Source organism: Hemiscyllium ocellatum, chromosome 39 (assembly GCF_020745735.1).
Source record: "Hemiscyllium ocellatum isolate sHemOce1 chromosome 39, sHemOce1.pat.X.cur, whole genome shotgun sequence".
NCBI lineage: Eukaryota > Metazoa > Chordata > Chondrichthyes > Orectolobiformes > Hemiscylliidae > Hemiscyllium > Hemiscyllium ocellatum.
Window position 1 is genome coordinate 8,036,628 of NC_083439.1, and position 14,063 is coordinate 8,050,690.

At 44.9% G+C, this 14,063-nt stretch overlaps 1 protein-coding gene across 3 annotated transcripts in view; it reads right to left on the reverse strand.

The window, feature by feature from the left end:
* Positions 1-14,063, reverse strand: part of itga11a (integrin, alpha 11a) — a 183,806-nt gene that overhangs the window by 67,456 nt on the left and 102,287 nt on the right. For all 3 annotated transcript variants that reach the window (XM_060853256.1, XM_060853255.1, XM_060853257.1), the window contains 5 exons: positions 12,086-12,196; positions 8,005-8,090; positions 6,484-6,625; positions 4,840-4,938; positions 560-636 (listed from right to left, as the gene is read on the reverse strand). In XM_060853256.1, the coding sequence (XP_060709239.1) occupies positions 560-636; positions 4,840-4,938; positions 6,484-6,625; positions 8,005-8,090; positions 12,086-12,196 (515 nt within the window). The remainder of the gene's footprint in view (positions 1-559; positions 637-4,839; positions 4,939-6,483; positions 6,626-8,004; positions 8,091-12,085; positions 12,197-14,063) is intronic.

Consider the following 14,063-nt stretch of genomic DNA (forward strand, 5'->3'; position numbering starts at 1 on the left):
CTCTACCATTTTGCAAGTTCCCTCCAAGCAACCCTACATCTTGACTGTGTTTCATCACCATCTCAAGCTCAAAATTGTGAACACCCTCCCGCTCCTCCCACCAAATCTTCCCTAAAAGTATCTACACCACATAGACTGCAGCAGTTCAAGAAGGCGCCTTGCCACCACTTCCTCAAGGGAACATGGGCTGAATAATAAACACTGGTTTAGCCAGTGGCACCCACATCCTGTGACTGTAAAAAAACAAAATAAAAAGCCAGGCCATGAACAGAGGTACAAATAGAACAGTCTGCCAAAAGACAGAGGCAAAGAGGAAGTGGATTGTCACTGTGAACTGGTGTTGCCAAATATTCCTCAGTCATAGTGTGTGTTTGGACAGTCACTGATATATACAGGCCAGGGAATACTGGATGCAGATGGTCAATTATTTATGAGGTGTTGGAAGTTTTACAAGCACTGCATCAAATCATATTTATAGAAACCTGAGCTTTCTTTAAAACATTGCTACAGTAATAATACGAGTTCTAAACTGGCACTTCTTTTCTGGAGAGTGTATCACCTGCTGACAGTCAGGCTAATGTCCACATTGTCCAGGAAGATGAAGCGACTGAATTCAAACTCCAAGCGAAAAGCCACCTAGGGAGATCAGAAAAAATATCAGCAGTTGCCAAGAGTTCGGAGAGAGGCAGCAGCAGAGATTGAACGCAGCAGCCTGCCAGTGTCCCACGATGGACAAATACAGAGCATTGGTATATTACTCTGGCAGGAACACCTCTGCTATCAAAGCTCTTCACATTCCTTACACTCAGTCATCAATCTTCCCTCACCACAGTTTCCAAAAGTTACTTTTTTTTTGTTTAGTCTTCGGAAAGATCGGGTTGAATCATTAACTTTAAAGACCAGAAACAATCCAAGGCAACAGCACAGCTGAAGTCTATTCTGTAAAACAGCCAGAACACGCTGATGTAGCTCTGGGTTCCACAGTTAATTTGACTCCACTCTGGCACTCATTACCATTCTCGTTGCCACGCAGTCGCATTCTTAGCTGCTGATCATTTGAAATTAAATCCAGAAAAAAAATGACAGGGATTTGTTCATGCAGCTGAGTTTGTAAATCCTGAGAAGGCCTAAACCAATATTAATGGAAAATTCTGGTAACTCCACATGTGTGCAGGACCCCAATCATCTACTAGATATTGTTGTCGCATATCCAACTGCTGCTAAATCAGCTTATCGCCACTTCCCTTGTTGTCCTTCCAATAGTGTTCCCTTCTTCCTAGAAGCCAATGACCCTTGCTGCTTATTTAGTCTATGATTGTGACCATCTCATTTCACCTCAGTTTCCTTTCCTTTTTCACACCTTTGTCACCTCCAGAATAAATTTTTTTCAAAACCCTTCACTCAGTCTTTTCTCCCAAACTCCAACTGAACTGTTTCCAGCACCAACAGAACTCTGCCATCTACTTCTTGCGCCACTCCTCACCCTCCAGCCAGTAATGACCCAAGACTCATCTTTGCCAACTTCAGAATCTTTATTCCTGTTCACAAGCTCCTCCAAGCTCTTTCTCCACTCTATCCCTAGAATTTTCTCCAGCTCTATGCCCCAGGTCTTTATACTCTAGTTGGCTTTGCACACTATCTGTGCTGCACCCAATACCCTCACCATCTGGGACTCTTCCTACAAAATCCCTAGCTTGTGACATCTCTTTCACTTGTACAAACCTTCACAAATCTGACATTTTTGATCACACTGTTCCTAATATCCATCTGACCCCTGTCCTTCAGGAAAGTGATGATTGAATTTCTAGATGTTAAAGACACCAGCAGATACGGGGATAGTGCAGGAAAATCTTGTTGATGTAGAAGGTCAGCCATGATCTACTTGGGTGACAATGCAGCTTTAGGGGTCTCGCCCTATTTCTTGGATTCTTATAACCATCTTTTTCTAAACAAGAACTTATTCCTGGGGTGTGGGTATAGCTGGCTGGGCCAGCAGTTATTGTCCAGAGAACAGTCAAGAGTCACCAGTTATTGGTCTACATTCACATGTCAGCCAGGCTGGAGAAGGCCAGCAGATTTCCTTCACTAAAAGATGTAGGGGAACCAAACAGGGTTTAATTTACAACAAGTGACAGCAGTCACATGATTGCCATTAGGCTAGCTTCTCAGTTTCAGATTTTTATTCAATTGAATTCAAAATTAAACATCTCAGGTACTAATCTGGTGAGTGTAACCAATCTAGCCAGCACCACATTCAACATAGAGACATCCCCGGGGAATGGGGGAGGGGTGGTGACAGAGGGCTAGTGGTGAAGCAGGGATTGGGTGTTGGTTTGTAAGATCAGAATTACGCAGCAGAGAGGGAAACCACTGGCATACATTGTGGGGCAGTCCCTTTTTTAATACCACCTAAACCTTGGAATTCACTTCCTAGTGGAGCCAGATAGAGTTATAGAGTCATACAACACTGCAACAGGGCCTTCGGTCCAACTCCTCAGCGCCAATCAGACATCCCAATCTGACCTAGTCCCATTACCAGCATTTGGTCCATATCCCTCTAAACCCTTTCATTTCACATACCCATCCAGATGCCTTTCAATTGCTGTAATTATACCTGCCACTACCATTTCCTCTGGCATCCCAAATACACACCACCCTCTGCATTGAAAGGTTACCCCTCAGGACTTTTAAAATCTTTCCCCTCTCACCTTAAACCAATGCCATATAGTTTTGGAGTCCTGGGGAAAACACTTTGACTATTCACCTTAACCATACCCTTCATGATTTTATAAACCTTGATAAGGGCACTCATCAGCCTCCTACTCTCCAGGGAAAATAGCACCACTCTATTCCTATAGATCAAACCCACCAGTTTCAACAATATCCTTGTAAATATTTTCTGCATCCTCTCAAGTTTAACAACATCCTTTCTACATAAGGGGAACCAGAATTGAACACAATATTCCAAAAGTGACCTCGCCAATGTCCTGATCAGCTGCAACATGATGTCCCAACTCCTACACTCAATGCTCTGACCAAAGTGTGCCAAACACATTCTTCACCACCCTGTCCACCTGCGATTCCATTTTCAAGGAACTATGCACTGGCACCCCTCAGTCTCTTTGTTCAGCAACACTCCCCAGGGCCCTATCATTAACTGTGAAGTCCTGCCCTGGTTTGCCATATCAAAATGCAACATCTCTCATTTGCCACATATACTCAAATAATAGTCAACCTCATGTAAACGTTGACTCCCTACTTTTGACCAAAAATCTGGCATTTTCCATGTATCTCATGTAAAAGTCAACCCTTGTTCTTCACGGGTAAACATCTATGAGTCAGTCTACTGGTCATCCTGCTCCACTGCAGGGTTTCAGAATTACCATAATTCTTTGTTTTCTTTATTCGTTCAGAGATCAATTGGATTTCTGCTATTGTTACGGTATGAATTTTGATGGGCAGGAATTTCAATCACTGAAAAGTAATATCCATGTAATAGTCAACCCCACAAATTTAAGCTTAAAAAATAGTCAAAAGGTTTAGCAAATCTCAAGTGTATATGGTATCTAAATTAAACTCCATCTGCCGGTCCTCGGCCCATTGGCTCGTCAGATCAAGATTCCGTTGTACTCTGAGATAATCTTCTTCACTGTCAATTTTGGTGTCACCTGAAAACTTTCTAACCATACCTCCCATATTCACATCCAAATCATTTATATAAAGCAGTGCGAAGCAGTGGACCCAGCACTTATGCTAGTGGCACACCACTGGTCTCAGGAATCCATTCCGAAAAGCAATCCTCCACTACCACCCTCTATCTCCTGCCTTCAAGCCAACTTTTTATCCATTGGCTAGCTATCCCTCGATCCCATGTGATCCAACCTTACAAATGAGTCTACCATGCAGAACCTTGTACATATAGACAGTGTCTATGACTCTGGCTTCACTTATCTTCTTGGTCACCTCTTCAAAAAATCAAGTTAGTGAGACATAATTTCCCACGCACAAAGCCATGCTGACTATCTGTCCTATCAGTCCTTGCCTCTCCAAATGCAAGTAAATCCTATCCCTCAGGATTCCCTGCCACAACTTACCTTACAGTTACATAAGGGTCACCGATCTATAGCTCCCTGGCTTTTCCTTGCAGCTTTTCTTAAATAATGGCCTCACATTAGCCAATCTAAGACCATGAACCACCTCTTTCTCAAAGATAATTAGGAACAGATGACAAACGGGATGACCACATTCCGTGAAGAAATTTTTATAAACTGTGTAAAAAACTTTAAACCTCTCTCTTGTATGGTGATCAATTCAAACCGATGCTTTTATCGTCATCAACAACGAGAAACAAATTTCCCCAGTTTATCTTTTGACAATGTCTCATTGCTATCAATCTCCATTAGCTTTTCCTTTAATGTATTTTTGTCTAATGACAAGACTCCGCTCCCCCCTCATAACTTTATCATCATAGCACATCATTTTACAGTTAATTCACAGGGGTGTGTGCAGCAATGGTAAGGCTGGTCTTTCATCAGCTGACCCTATCTGCCCCAAGAAGGTGGGCACAGACTACCTTCCTGAACCACGGGTACCAGTGGGCAACAAAGTGGCTTGTGAGGCCGAGTTGGAGGGCAGTTAAAAGTCATGCCCTCCCTTCCATGCCCTTGACATACATTGTAAAATGAGGAGACTGAAGGTTGGAAAGCAAGTTCTAGTACCAGTCTAATTTGTACACTCCTTGCTATCTCTTTGCTTATAAAATCCAGGAAGCCATATTGTGTGAGTCCAGAATTGATTAAAACATATTGATCATATACTTCTGAAATAAACAATTGTTACCTTGGACAGGGACCTGAACACCGGGTACGCGACAGTGCATACTTTGCTGTTAGGCCACCTTGGCAAATTGTTGCAATCGATTCTCACCTCAGTATCATCCTGCAATAAGACAGGGACAGTGACCATCAATGTTCCTGCCTCAGTGAAGAGTATCACTTGGATGAGATATCTCTGGATGGAAATTAAGAGCATGACTGCGCTCCACAATAGTTGCTAAACCCAAGAATTCGAGGGGAAATGGTATGTGGAGAAGGGTCTAATGAAACAATGAATGAGAATCTTTATTTAAGGTGGAAAGCAGCAATAACTTCTTTTACTTTTCCTTCTTGGTTTTAAGTGTATAATTGCAGTATGAAACGCAGAAGTGGGAGGTGAAATAGGTTGGGAGCAGCCTCATGTGGAACACAAACAACAGCACAGAGGAGTTGGGCAGAATGGCCTGTTTCAGTGCTGTACATCTGGTCTGACTCAGTGTCTGTGACTTATAAAACTTGCAGCTGGTCCATAACTGCACCTTGGCCACAACACTATGGTCTTTCTGTCAGACATGTCCGGACACTACAAACATTACAAGTCACAAACACAGACTCTATACACTCCCACCCACCCACACACCCATCCACACACACACACACACACGGACGAACACACACACACAGGAAATACCAGCAAGCAATGTAACTGTTAACCTTGCCCTAACCACTTCCGTAGAAAACATATCAGACAACAATCAACAAGGCGCAGTTGAAACTGCTCAGTAATTGGCAGGGGCATTTTAATAAAAAGCACTAAAAGTATTTGGTCAAATTCTTTCTGTGTGCTCTGAATATAATGGTCATGTAACGTTCTCACTAGCGAAGGGGATAGGGCTGTGGCTGATGAGGGGCAGGTAGTGGGGGTAGGTGGTAGCAATTTAGGTGTCACCTGGGGAACATTTCTGGAAGTGCTGATCCAGTGTCATGACCCTTGGCTTGGTCAGTGGCTGACCTCGACAGAGTAAAGTCTGAGTAACTTCAATAACTGCTCAGCGTAAGACATCTGGACACCATGGAAGGGAATCCCAATGAATATGCCTCAAGGTTGGGTTGTTAAGTATATTCAAGGCTGCGATAGGCGGTTTTTTTTAATCAGGAAGGGACTCAAGGGTTATGAAGAAAAGGCAGGGAAGTGGAGGTGAGTTGTATCAGATCAGCCATGATCTCATTGAATGGTGTACAGACTCGATGGGCTGAATGGTTTTATGGAGGGGTTCACCTATCCAGTGAGAGATTTTGAAAACAGAAATTGTCATGAATGGAGACTGAAATATAATTTTGTGCTGTTTCAGCTCCACAACAATCTGTTTGGGAAATAGTTTATTCCTATTAGGTCATATTGACTGTGTTCAAATGTGCAACATACTCATGCCAAGTCTAATCATGACTAAGCTCCTGGGTTCTGAGGCATTACGGTTTTGCTGTAATAGCAACATACCAACAAGCATTAGAGTCAGAATTCTGTGGCTGTTGTACAATGAGCACGGGGCATTGTGATTGTGTGACTGGGATAGTGGGGAGTCCCACCTTGGGCTGATTTTGCCACAGTTTGACCACAGCACCACCTGGGAAGGTGAGGGTGCACGCGTTTCCACAGAGGACCTCTTACCTTCTGTATGAGCGTTGCAAACTGCAGGTTCCCAGAGAAGGTGACATTGAGCATGGTACCGTATGAGTTCTCCTGCTTGTTTTCCAGCCAGGCGTCCACAGAGATTCTCCTCCTTGTGTTTTCGACAATGAAGGGGAATTGGCTGAAAGACAGGAGGGGTTTGTTTGGGTGCCAGATCACATTAGCTGTATTTTATGAGACGTTTGTAACAAGTCACGGGTGAATTGATTCTCACCACGGCACACTCACCATCCCTGACCAATATGTGACCTGTGCTGACAATATTCAGAGTCCCAGACAGTCATCAGAACCACTCTTTCTCTGCTAAATTTCTGATTAAACATTGCCTGAGCTCCAGCCCAGTTTCACAGGCTTTCCTTACAATTTAAAGGGAGCGACTGCATCTGGGAAATTCTTATTGAGGTCACTGGCTGAATGCACCACCTGCTATTCCTTGAGACACAACCCTGTGAGGGAGCAGAGAGAGAGGGGGAGAGAAAGAGAGAAGAGAGGTGATAGAGAGAGAGAGGGGGGGGACAGAGAGAGAGGGACACAGAGGGGAGACAGAGAGACAGGGAGACAGATATAGAGAGGGCAGAGAGAAGGGGGGGGGGGACAGAAAGAGAGGGGAGACAGGGAGAGAGAAAGGGGGCAGAGAGTGAGAGGGGACAGAGAGGGAGAGAGGATAGAGAGAGAGGATAAAGACAGAGCACACAGAGAGAGAACAGAGAGAGGTGGTTTAGAGAGAGAGAGAAAGAAGATAGAGAGGAGAGAGACAGAGGAGAGAGAAGATAAAGAAAGACCAGGGAAAGGAAAAAGGAGAAGGAGGAAAGAGAGAGAGAGAGAGAGAGAGAGAGAGAGACAGTGTGGTGAGTGAGTCGGGCCGGGCCAGTCTGTCAGCTGATAACTGTGCTGTGATGCTAATGCTAAGACAGTTAACCTCACTTCCCTTCTCCTCCTCAGGATGGGCCAATACAAGCCAGGGTCCTCAGTCTGACCTGTGACCCCTGCTGTATACAAGAGGTGAGCACAGGGTCAGGCTCCCACAGGGAATTGCTAATCCATTCCCATAATCCTGGTTTATACATTAAGAATGGTCACTGGGCAGTACTGGGGGCCACTGGATTGAGCTGATCATAGAATCATAGAATCCCTACAGTGTGGAAGCAGGTCATTCAGTCCATCGAGTCCATATGACCCTCCAAAAAGCATCCTACCCAGTCACATTCTCGTACCCAATCCCTGTAGCCCTGCAACTCCCATGGCTAACCCACATAGCCTGCACACCCCTGGATGCTATGGCCAATCCAGATAACCTGCACAGCTATAGACTGTGGGAGGAAACCGGAGTTCCCGGAAGAGACCCATGCAGACAAGGGGAGAATATGCAAACTCCACACAGATATCAACACCTCTCGCACTGGAAAGAAGGTGAGGGGAAGAAATTATAAGTGAGTGGGTTCCAATGGCTCACTTATTGGATTGACTCATTGTCATTTCGAACCATTACTGGTCACTCACCTGGAACCAGAAATATCAGCACGCGCGCGGAGCCCCAGATCAGGAACACAATGTTCATCTTCACCACAATCGCTCCAGAAACCAAGCTGTATTGGAATCGAGAAATATCAATAAGCCAGGCCATTCTCCCTGTATGCATGATGTGCTTCATTATTAGAAGGAGCAGCCCATTCCGAACAGAATGATTATACTCAACTCTTCCCCCTGAACTGCAATCAAACTCGAAAGGGTAAAGGGATATGGTGCATAGGTTCTATTTAACTCTTGCCCCTCCACCATAAATACACTTATAGCGATTTTTGAGAAGATTTGTAGCTCAGGTTGATGATATGGATGAAAGTTAGCTCGCTGGGCTGCAAGGTTTATTTTCAGATGTTTTGTCACCATGACAAGGTAACATCATCAGTGAGATTCTCTGGTGAAGCACTGGTGGTATGTCCCACCTTTCTATTTATAGGTCTTTGTTTCTTAAGGTGGGTGATGTCATTTCCAGTTCTTTTTTTCTGGGGAAGGTAGATGGGATCTAAATCGATGTGTTTATCGATGGAGTTCAGGTTAGAATGCCAAGCCTCTAGCAGAAGAAAAACACCTACAAAACCTTTTCAAGAAAAGTGAGTACCCAATAAACACAATCCACCGATTCCTCACACATATCACCAGCACTTCACTGGAGAATCTTACTGATGATGTTACCTAGTCATGGTGACGAAACATCTGAAAACAAACATTCCAGCTCAGCGAGCTAACTTTCATCCATAAACACAATATCCTAGTGCTCCCTTGTCTCGGGCAAGTAGGACTTGAATCTAAGCCTCCTGGCTCACAGGTAGAGACACTACCATTGTGCCACAGGATTCCCCCTCACTGTTTCTGGGATAGTACAACTGCAAAATGGCTGCCATACGTCACAATTTATAAGGGACTTGGTACAACGAGGAATAGTGCAGTGCAGTCAGGGTATTCCCCACAGTGCGCCAAAACTTTGCAAAGAGGTGTTAAAGTCTTGTACAAATCCAAGAATTATGTAGTAACTAACATCAGCTTAACTCAGCGCAAACTGGGATCAGTTTGGGGAATTTTCCAGTCTGCACGGCACCATTCCACACCACAGGGTGCTTGCAAACACTGATCTAACAACAGAGTGATTAAAGACCACACTGGTTCCTGTCAGCATGTGAGTGTAGAACTGCAGTCTGGATCTGGAGTTGGGGAGGGTGCTGGGTTGGGGTGGGAGAAGGCTGGAGGAATTGTGGGGATGGGGGTGAGGGGGTGGGGAGTGGGGGTGAAGGGGTGGGATGAAAAGTTGGACATTTGACTCCAGCCTCATTCACTCTGAAACCCGGCGGATTCAGGCACCTGACTCTCACATTCAGCAGCCGGTCAAGTGCCTGAGGTGTTCTGGAGTTCAGCCCAGCCAAAGCCGGGTTTGGGGTGGGGGACTTGTGAGGATGGGGGCAATGGGGTAGGGGTTGGGGTGGGGGATGTGGGAATGTGGGGGTGGGGTATGCAGGGACAAGGGTGAACCACCTACTGAAAGGTTGGGATGCTGACTTCCAGAATAATTTCCCAGCGTTGGGGTCATTCTGTAAATGGCTTCGCTCCCTGAGTTAATCAGAGATAACTCAGTTCTTCTTCTGTGAGTGAGTGAGTGACATGTTGATGTTTGCCGATAGGATAAATGTTTAGGGTTAAACTGGCCTTTCCCTACAGATGGACTCAGGAGTTTTCTGCTGAGCTGCAATGCTGAATTAACAACCCATTGTGTCTGCCTTGTTGGATTGTATAACTTGTAAACAAATAGTAGCACAGCTCCCTTCTGTTGGCATTGCAGACTAAACCTCCAAATTCTCCAACCTATATCCGACTCATCTGCTTTTGTGATGTTGGTTAAGGAATAAATATTTGCAGGATAGTCCCACTACCCAAATAACTCCCCTGCTCTTCATTGGGATCATCTCAAGGGTTCTTTTACATCCACATGAACATGACAACAAGAGTAGGCCATTCAGCTTATTCCTAATGAAGAGCTTATGCTCAAAACGTTCTCAAAACGCTCCTGCTCCTCGGATGCTGCCTGACCTGCTGTGCTTTTCCAGCACCACACTCTCCGACTCTGATTTCCAGCATTTGTAGTCCTCACTTTCTCCCATTCAGCCCATCAAACTGTCCCCACTATTCAACAGGATCATGGCTGATGAAACATTTCAGTGCCATTTATCCACCCATAACCCTCTGCCCCACTGGTCACCAGATACCTGTCAATCTCCACCTTAAACAGACTGAAAGACTGAGCCTCCTTTGTGGAAGAGAATTGCAAAGATTCGCAACCTTTTGAGTAAAAACATTTCCCCACATTTTAGACTGAAATCTACATTCCCCCTTATTTTTAAATTGTGTCCTCTGACTTCAGACTAGCCGAATGGAGGAGATAGGAGAAAGTGAGGACTGCAGATGTTGGAGATCAGAGTCGAGAGGGTGGTGCTGGAAAAGCACAGCAGGTCAGGCAGCATCTCCTGCTCCTCGCATGCTGGCTGACTGACTGCACTTTTCCAGTACCACGCTCTCGACCAGAGGAGATATCCGACCTGCAGCAACCCTGTCTCATCCCTGTCAATATGTTGTAAGTTTCAATGAGTTTCATCTCTCATTCTTTGAAACTCTAGTGTATGCAGGCCCAGTTTGACCAGTTTCTCTTCATAGGACAGTCCCACCATCCTAGGAATAAGTCTGGTGAATTTTCATTGCGCTCCCTCTGTGGCATTAATATCCTTCTTGAAATAAGGAGACCAAAACAGTATACAGTGCTCCAAGTGTGGTCTAACTAAGGTCCGATACAGGCCTTCACTACTCCTATACTCTTGTCATTAGGGTAACATTCCATCAGCTCTCCTTATAGCTTGCAGTACCTTGGTGTTAGCCTTCAGTGAATTATCACCAAAGACACAGAGGTCTCTTTGTATGTAAGCCTCCTCCCATCTAAGAAATAGTTTGCACAGTTGTTTCTCCTGCAGTCTGATAGAAGCAGGGTTTAATTTCTCAGCCATGAGACAGCACCTTTGACAGTGCAGTGCTCCCTTGGTTCCTCACTGGAATACTGGCGATCAGTTTTAATGTGCTCAAACATACAAGGCCTGAACCCAGAACCAGGAGGTTCAGAGACAAGGGTTCTACCGACTGTGCCATTGCCATAATTAGCTGGCTTGGCTGTAGTCACTGAGCTGCCAGCAACACAGACTCCATGTTGAACTCCGTGAATATTAATCAACACTGAGTTTTAAAGTTTTACATGCATGCATTCATTATCGACTCACATTTATTCTCAATTAAAAATAAATATTTTCAAGACATGATGTCACCAGCAAACCTGAAAGTTTGGACCGGAAGGTGGAGGTGCCGGTGTTGGACTGGGGTGGACAAAGTTAAAAATCACACAAGACCAGATTATAGTCCAGGTCTATTTGGAAGATATAACCTGGTGTTGTGTGATTTTTAATGTTGTTCTACTTGGTTAAACAATTTTGTCAGCTCCCTCAGAGGACAATTTAAAGAGAATTAAGTTGGTGCAGGACTAGAATCATGAATAAGACAGACTGTGATGGATGGCATATTATTTATCCTGAGGGTTTTACAACTATCTAACAAGCAATTTATTATTGCTTAAAATCTTCAAATTGCCAGCCTCTTAGACGAAACAAAATCCAAATTGCCTTGGAATTCACAATGTCAGGGTTAATTAATCCAGGCCTGTGGAGTACTAGTCCTTTTACATAACCACGACACCACCACACCCTGTTTTAGAGTCAGGCTTCTATGTGCAGCAACATACTAAATATGTTTGTGACAGTCTCCTCTATTTAGTACATTTAGCGAAATAATTACATGTTCTTCCCCACATCTGCACACTGGTGTAGCACACCACAGAGTAGTGAGATTGGTACCCATGCCAGCTTATTAGGAACAGAGTGTTTTCATGCTGTTGACAAAAGCGTCTCCTTTCACAAAATGTCTCACTGCCAAGTCCAGAGCGTGCCTCAGAATGGAAAGGTAAACAATTGTCGGAAGTGACCATCATTTCACTTACCGTGGTCCTAGTTGTGTTCGGCCACCCATCATCCAGAACTGGGCCGTACTCTGGCTCCAAAAGGCCAAAGTCCAATATAAATCCAATAGGTCTCACATAGTCCAGTGTATCCTGGGGGGAAAAAAAATCCGTTCACGAGGAGATTTGGAGATGCAGGGAAAAGAAAACCACAGAAGGCGGTCAATAATAACAAGTGATGAGCGAAAATGGAAACAAAATGACTTGGTTATACTTAATCAACCTGTTCCAACATGTTCCAAAACACCTTGAGGGCAGGTGGAATCTAAACCTAACTGTCTAACCCAGAGATAGGGACATTACCAGTGTACCACAAGACACCAATTTGAGGTTATCAGTATTTTAAATCAACCTGTTCAAACATGTTGTTGAGAGTGTGTTGCGGGAAAAGCACAGCAGGTCAGGCAGCATCTGAGGGGCAGGAAAATCGACGTTTCGGGCATAAGGCCTTCTTGATGCAACACACTGTCAGCTCTGATTTCCAGCATCTGCAGACCTCACTTTCTCCCTGTTTAGACATGTTGCAACACATCCAGTGTAACTTGGATTCAGACCTTCTGGCCTAGAGACAGGGACATTACCACTGATACCCAAAAATCCTAACTTGGAAGTATTTGGGTTTTCATAAATCCTTCCTAACCAAGGAATGTCTATTGACGAGCAGTCGTTGACAGTCTGTTGGCAAAATGGCAAAGTCCCTCAACTCACACAGTGGACAAATGAGCAGCTGGTTTGGTTTCACTCGTATTGGTTGGGGGAAGGACGTGGGCAAGAATTTGAGACAACTGCTCCTCCACAACTAATGCTAAGGACCATCTTTCACGCTCACCCCATAGTGACATGGCATTGGAATTTATTGCACTCCTCTGGAGTGTTTGGTAATGAAGGGGTATTTATTCAGATGGGAGGGTGCTGGGATGGGGACCCTGCCACTTTCCAATCCTGATGAAGCCTGTAGTGGGAAAGCCCCTCAATGACTTTCCCAATCCACTGCTAATTAAGTCCCTGACATAGGCAATGAATGCCAACATCCAGCCTTCAATCCCTCACTGCTGCTATTAACCCAATTGTAGATGGTGGGAGGGAGGGTCACTAGGTGGGGATCATGTCAAAATTGCTTGAATGTGTGGGAGTATGCCCCATGTTCAAAAGCACTCAGGGCCAGATTGAGGGAGCTGAGAAGGGGTATACGGAGGGCAGAAAGCCCACTAAGAACAGCTCCCATGGTCTTGCTGGTGGTACCATCCCCACACATCTGCAACTTCTATGCCACCAATACCCTCCCACTATCACTCAGTTGTGCCTACATCTCTCCCCAAACCGAGGCCTCAGTGAGCTCATTACCAGGAGCACCCACTGCCTCCCCAGTGGCGCTGCTGAGTAAGGAAGAGCCAACAGTCTCTGATTTCCAAATGAGGCGACATGGGGTTATTCAGACGGTAACCTCAATCTAATACCAGCCATTGTACTAACTTAGGGAGCAGCAAATTGGAGCTGAGGTTTGGCTGAGGAAGTTGTGGTGTATCCAATAACGTGACAATTCAATGAACACATTCAGAGCACATGCCCGCACAAAGCCCCTGTGTTTCCTGACACCCTGAGTAACTGGAACTCCTTCTTCCTGTCGTTCTGATTGGGCCAAAAGGGAAGTAGTTAGATGGGAATAACACCTTCTACAAATCCCTCTCCGACCCATACGCGATCCTGACTTGGAAGTATATGACCTTTCCTTCACTGTCGTTGAGTCACCCATCACCTCCCTGCCTCCATTAACACAGTGGCTTGCAGTGGTTCACCTCACCACCATCATCTCAAGGATGTTGGAGATGAGCAGTAATGCTGGCTCAGTGAACGATGGGCACATTCGTGAATGAATTATGCAAAACAACATTAGACATGAAGGTTTATTTCTCCCCACAGATGCTGCCAGACCTGCTGAGTTTTGCCAGCAACTTCTGTT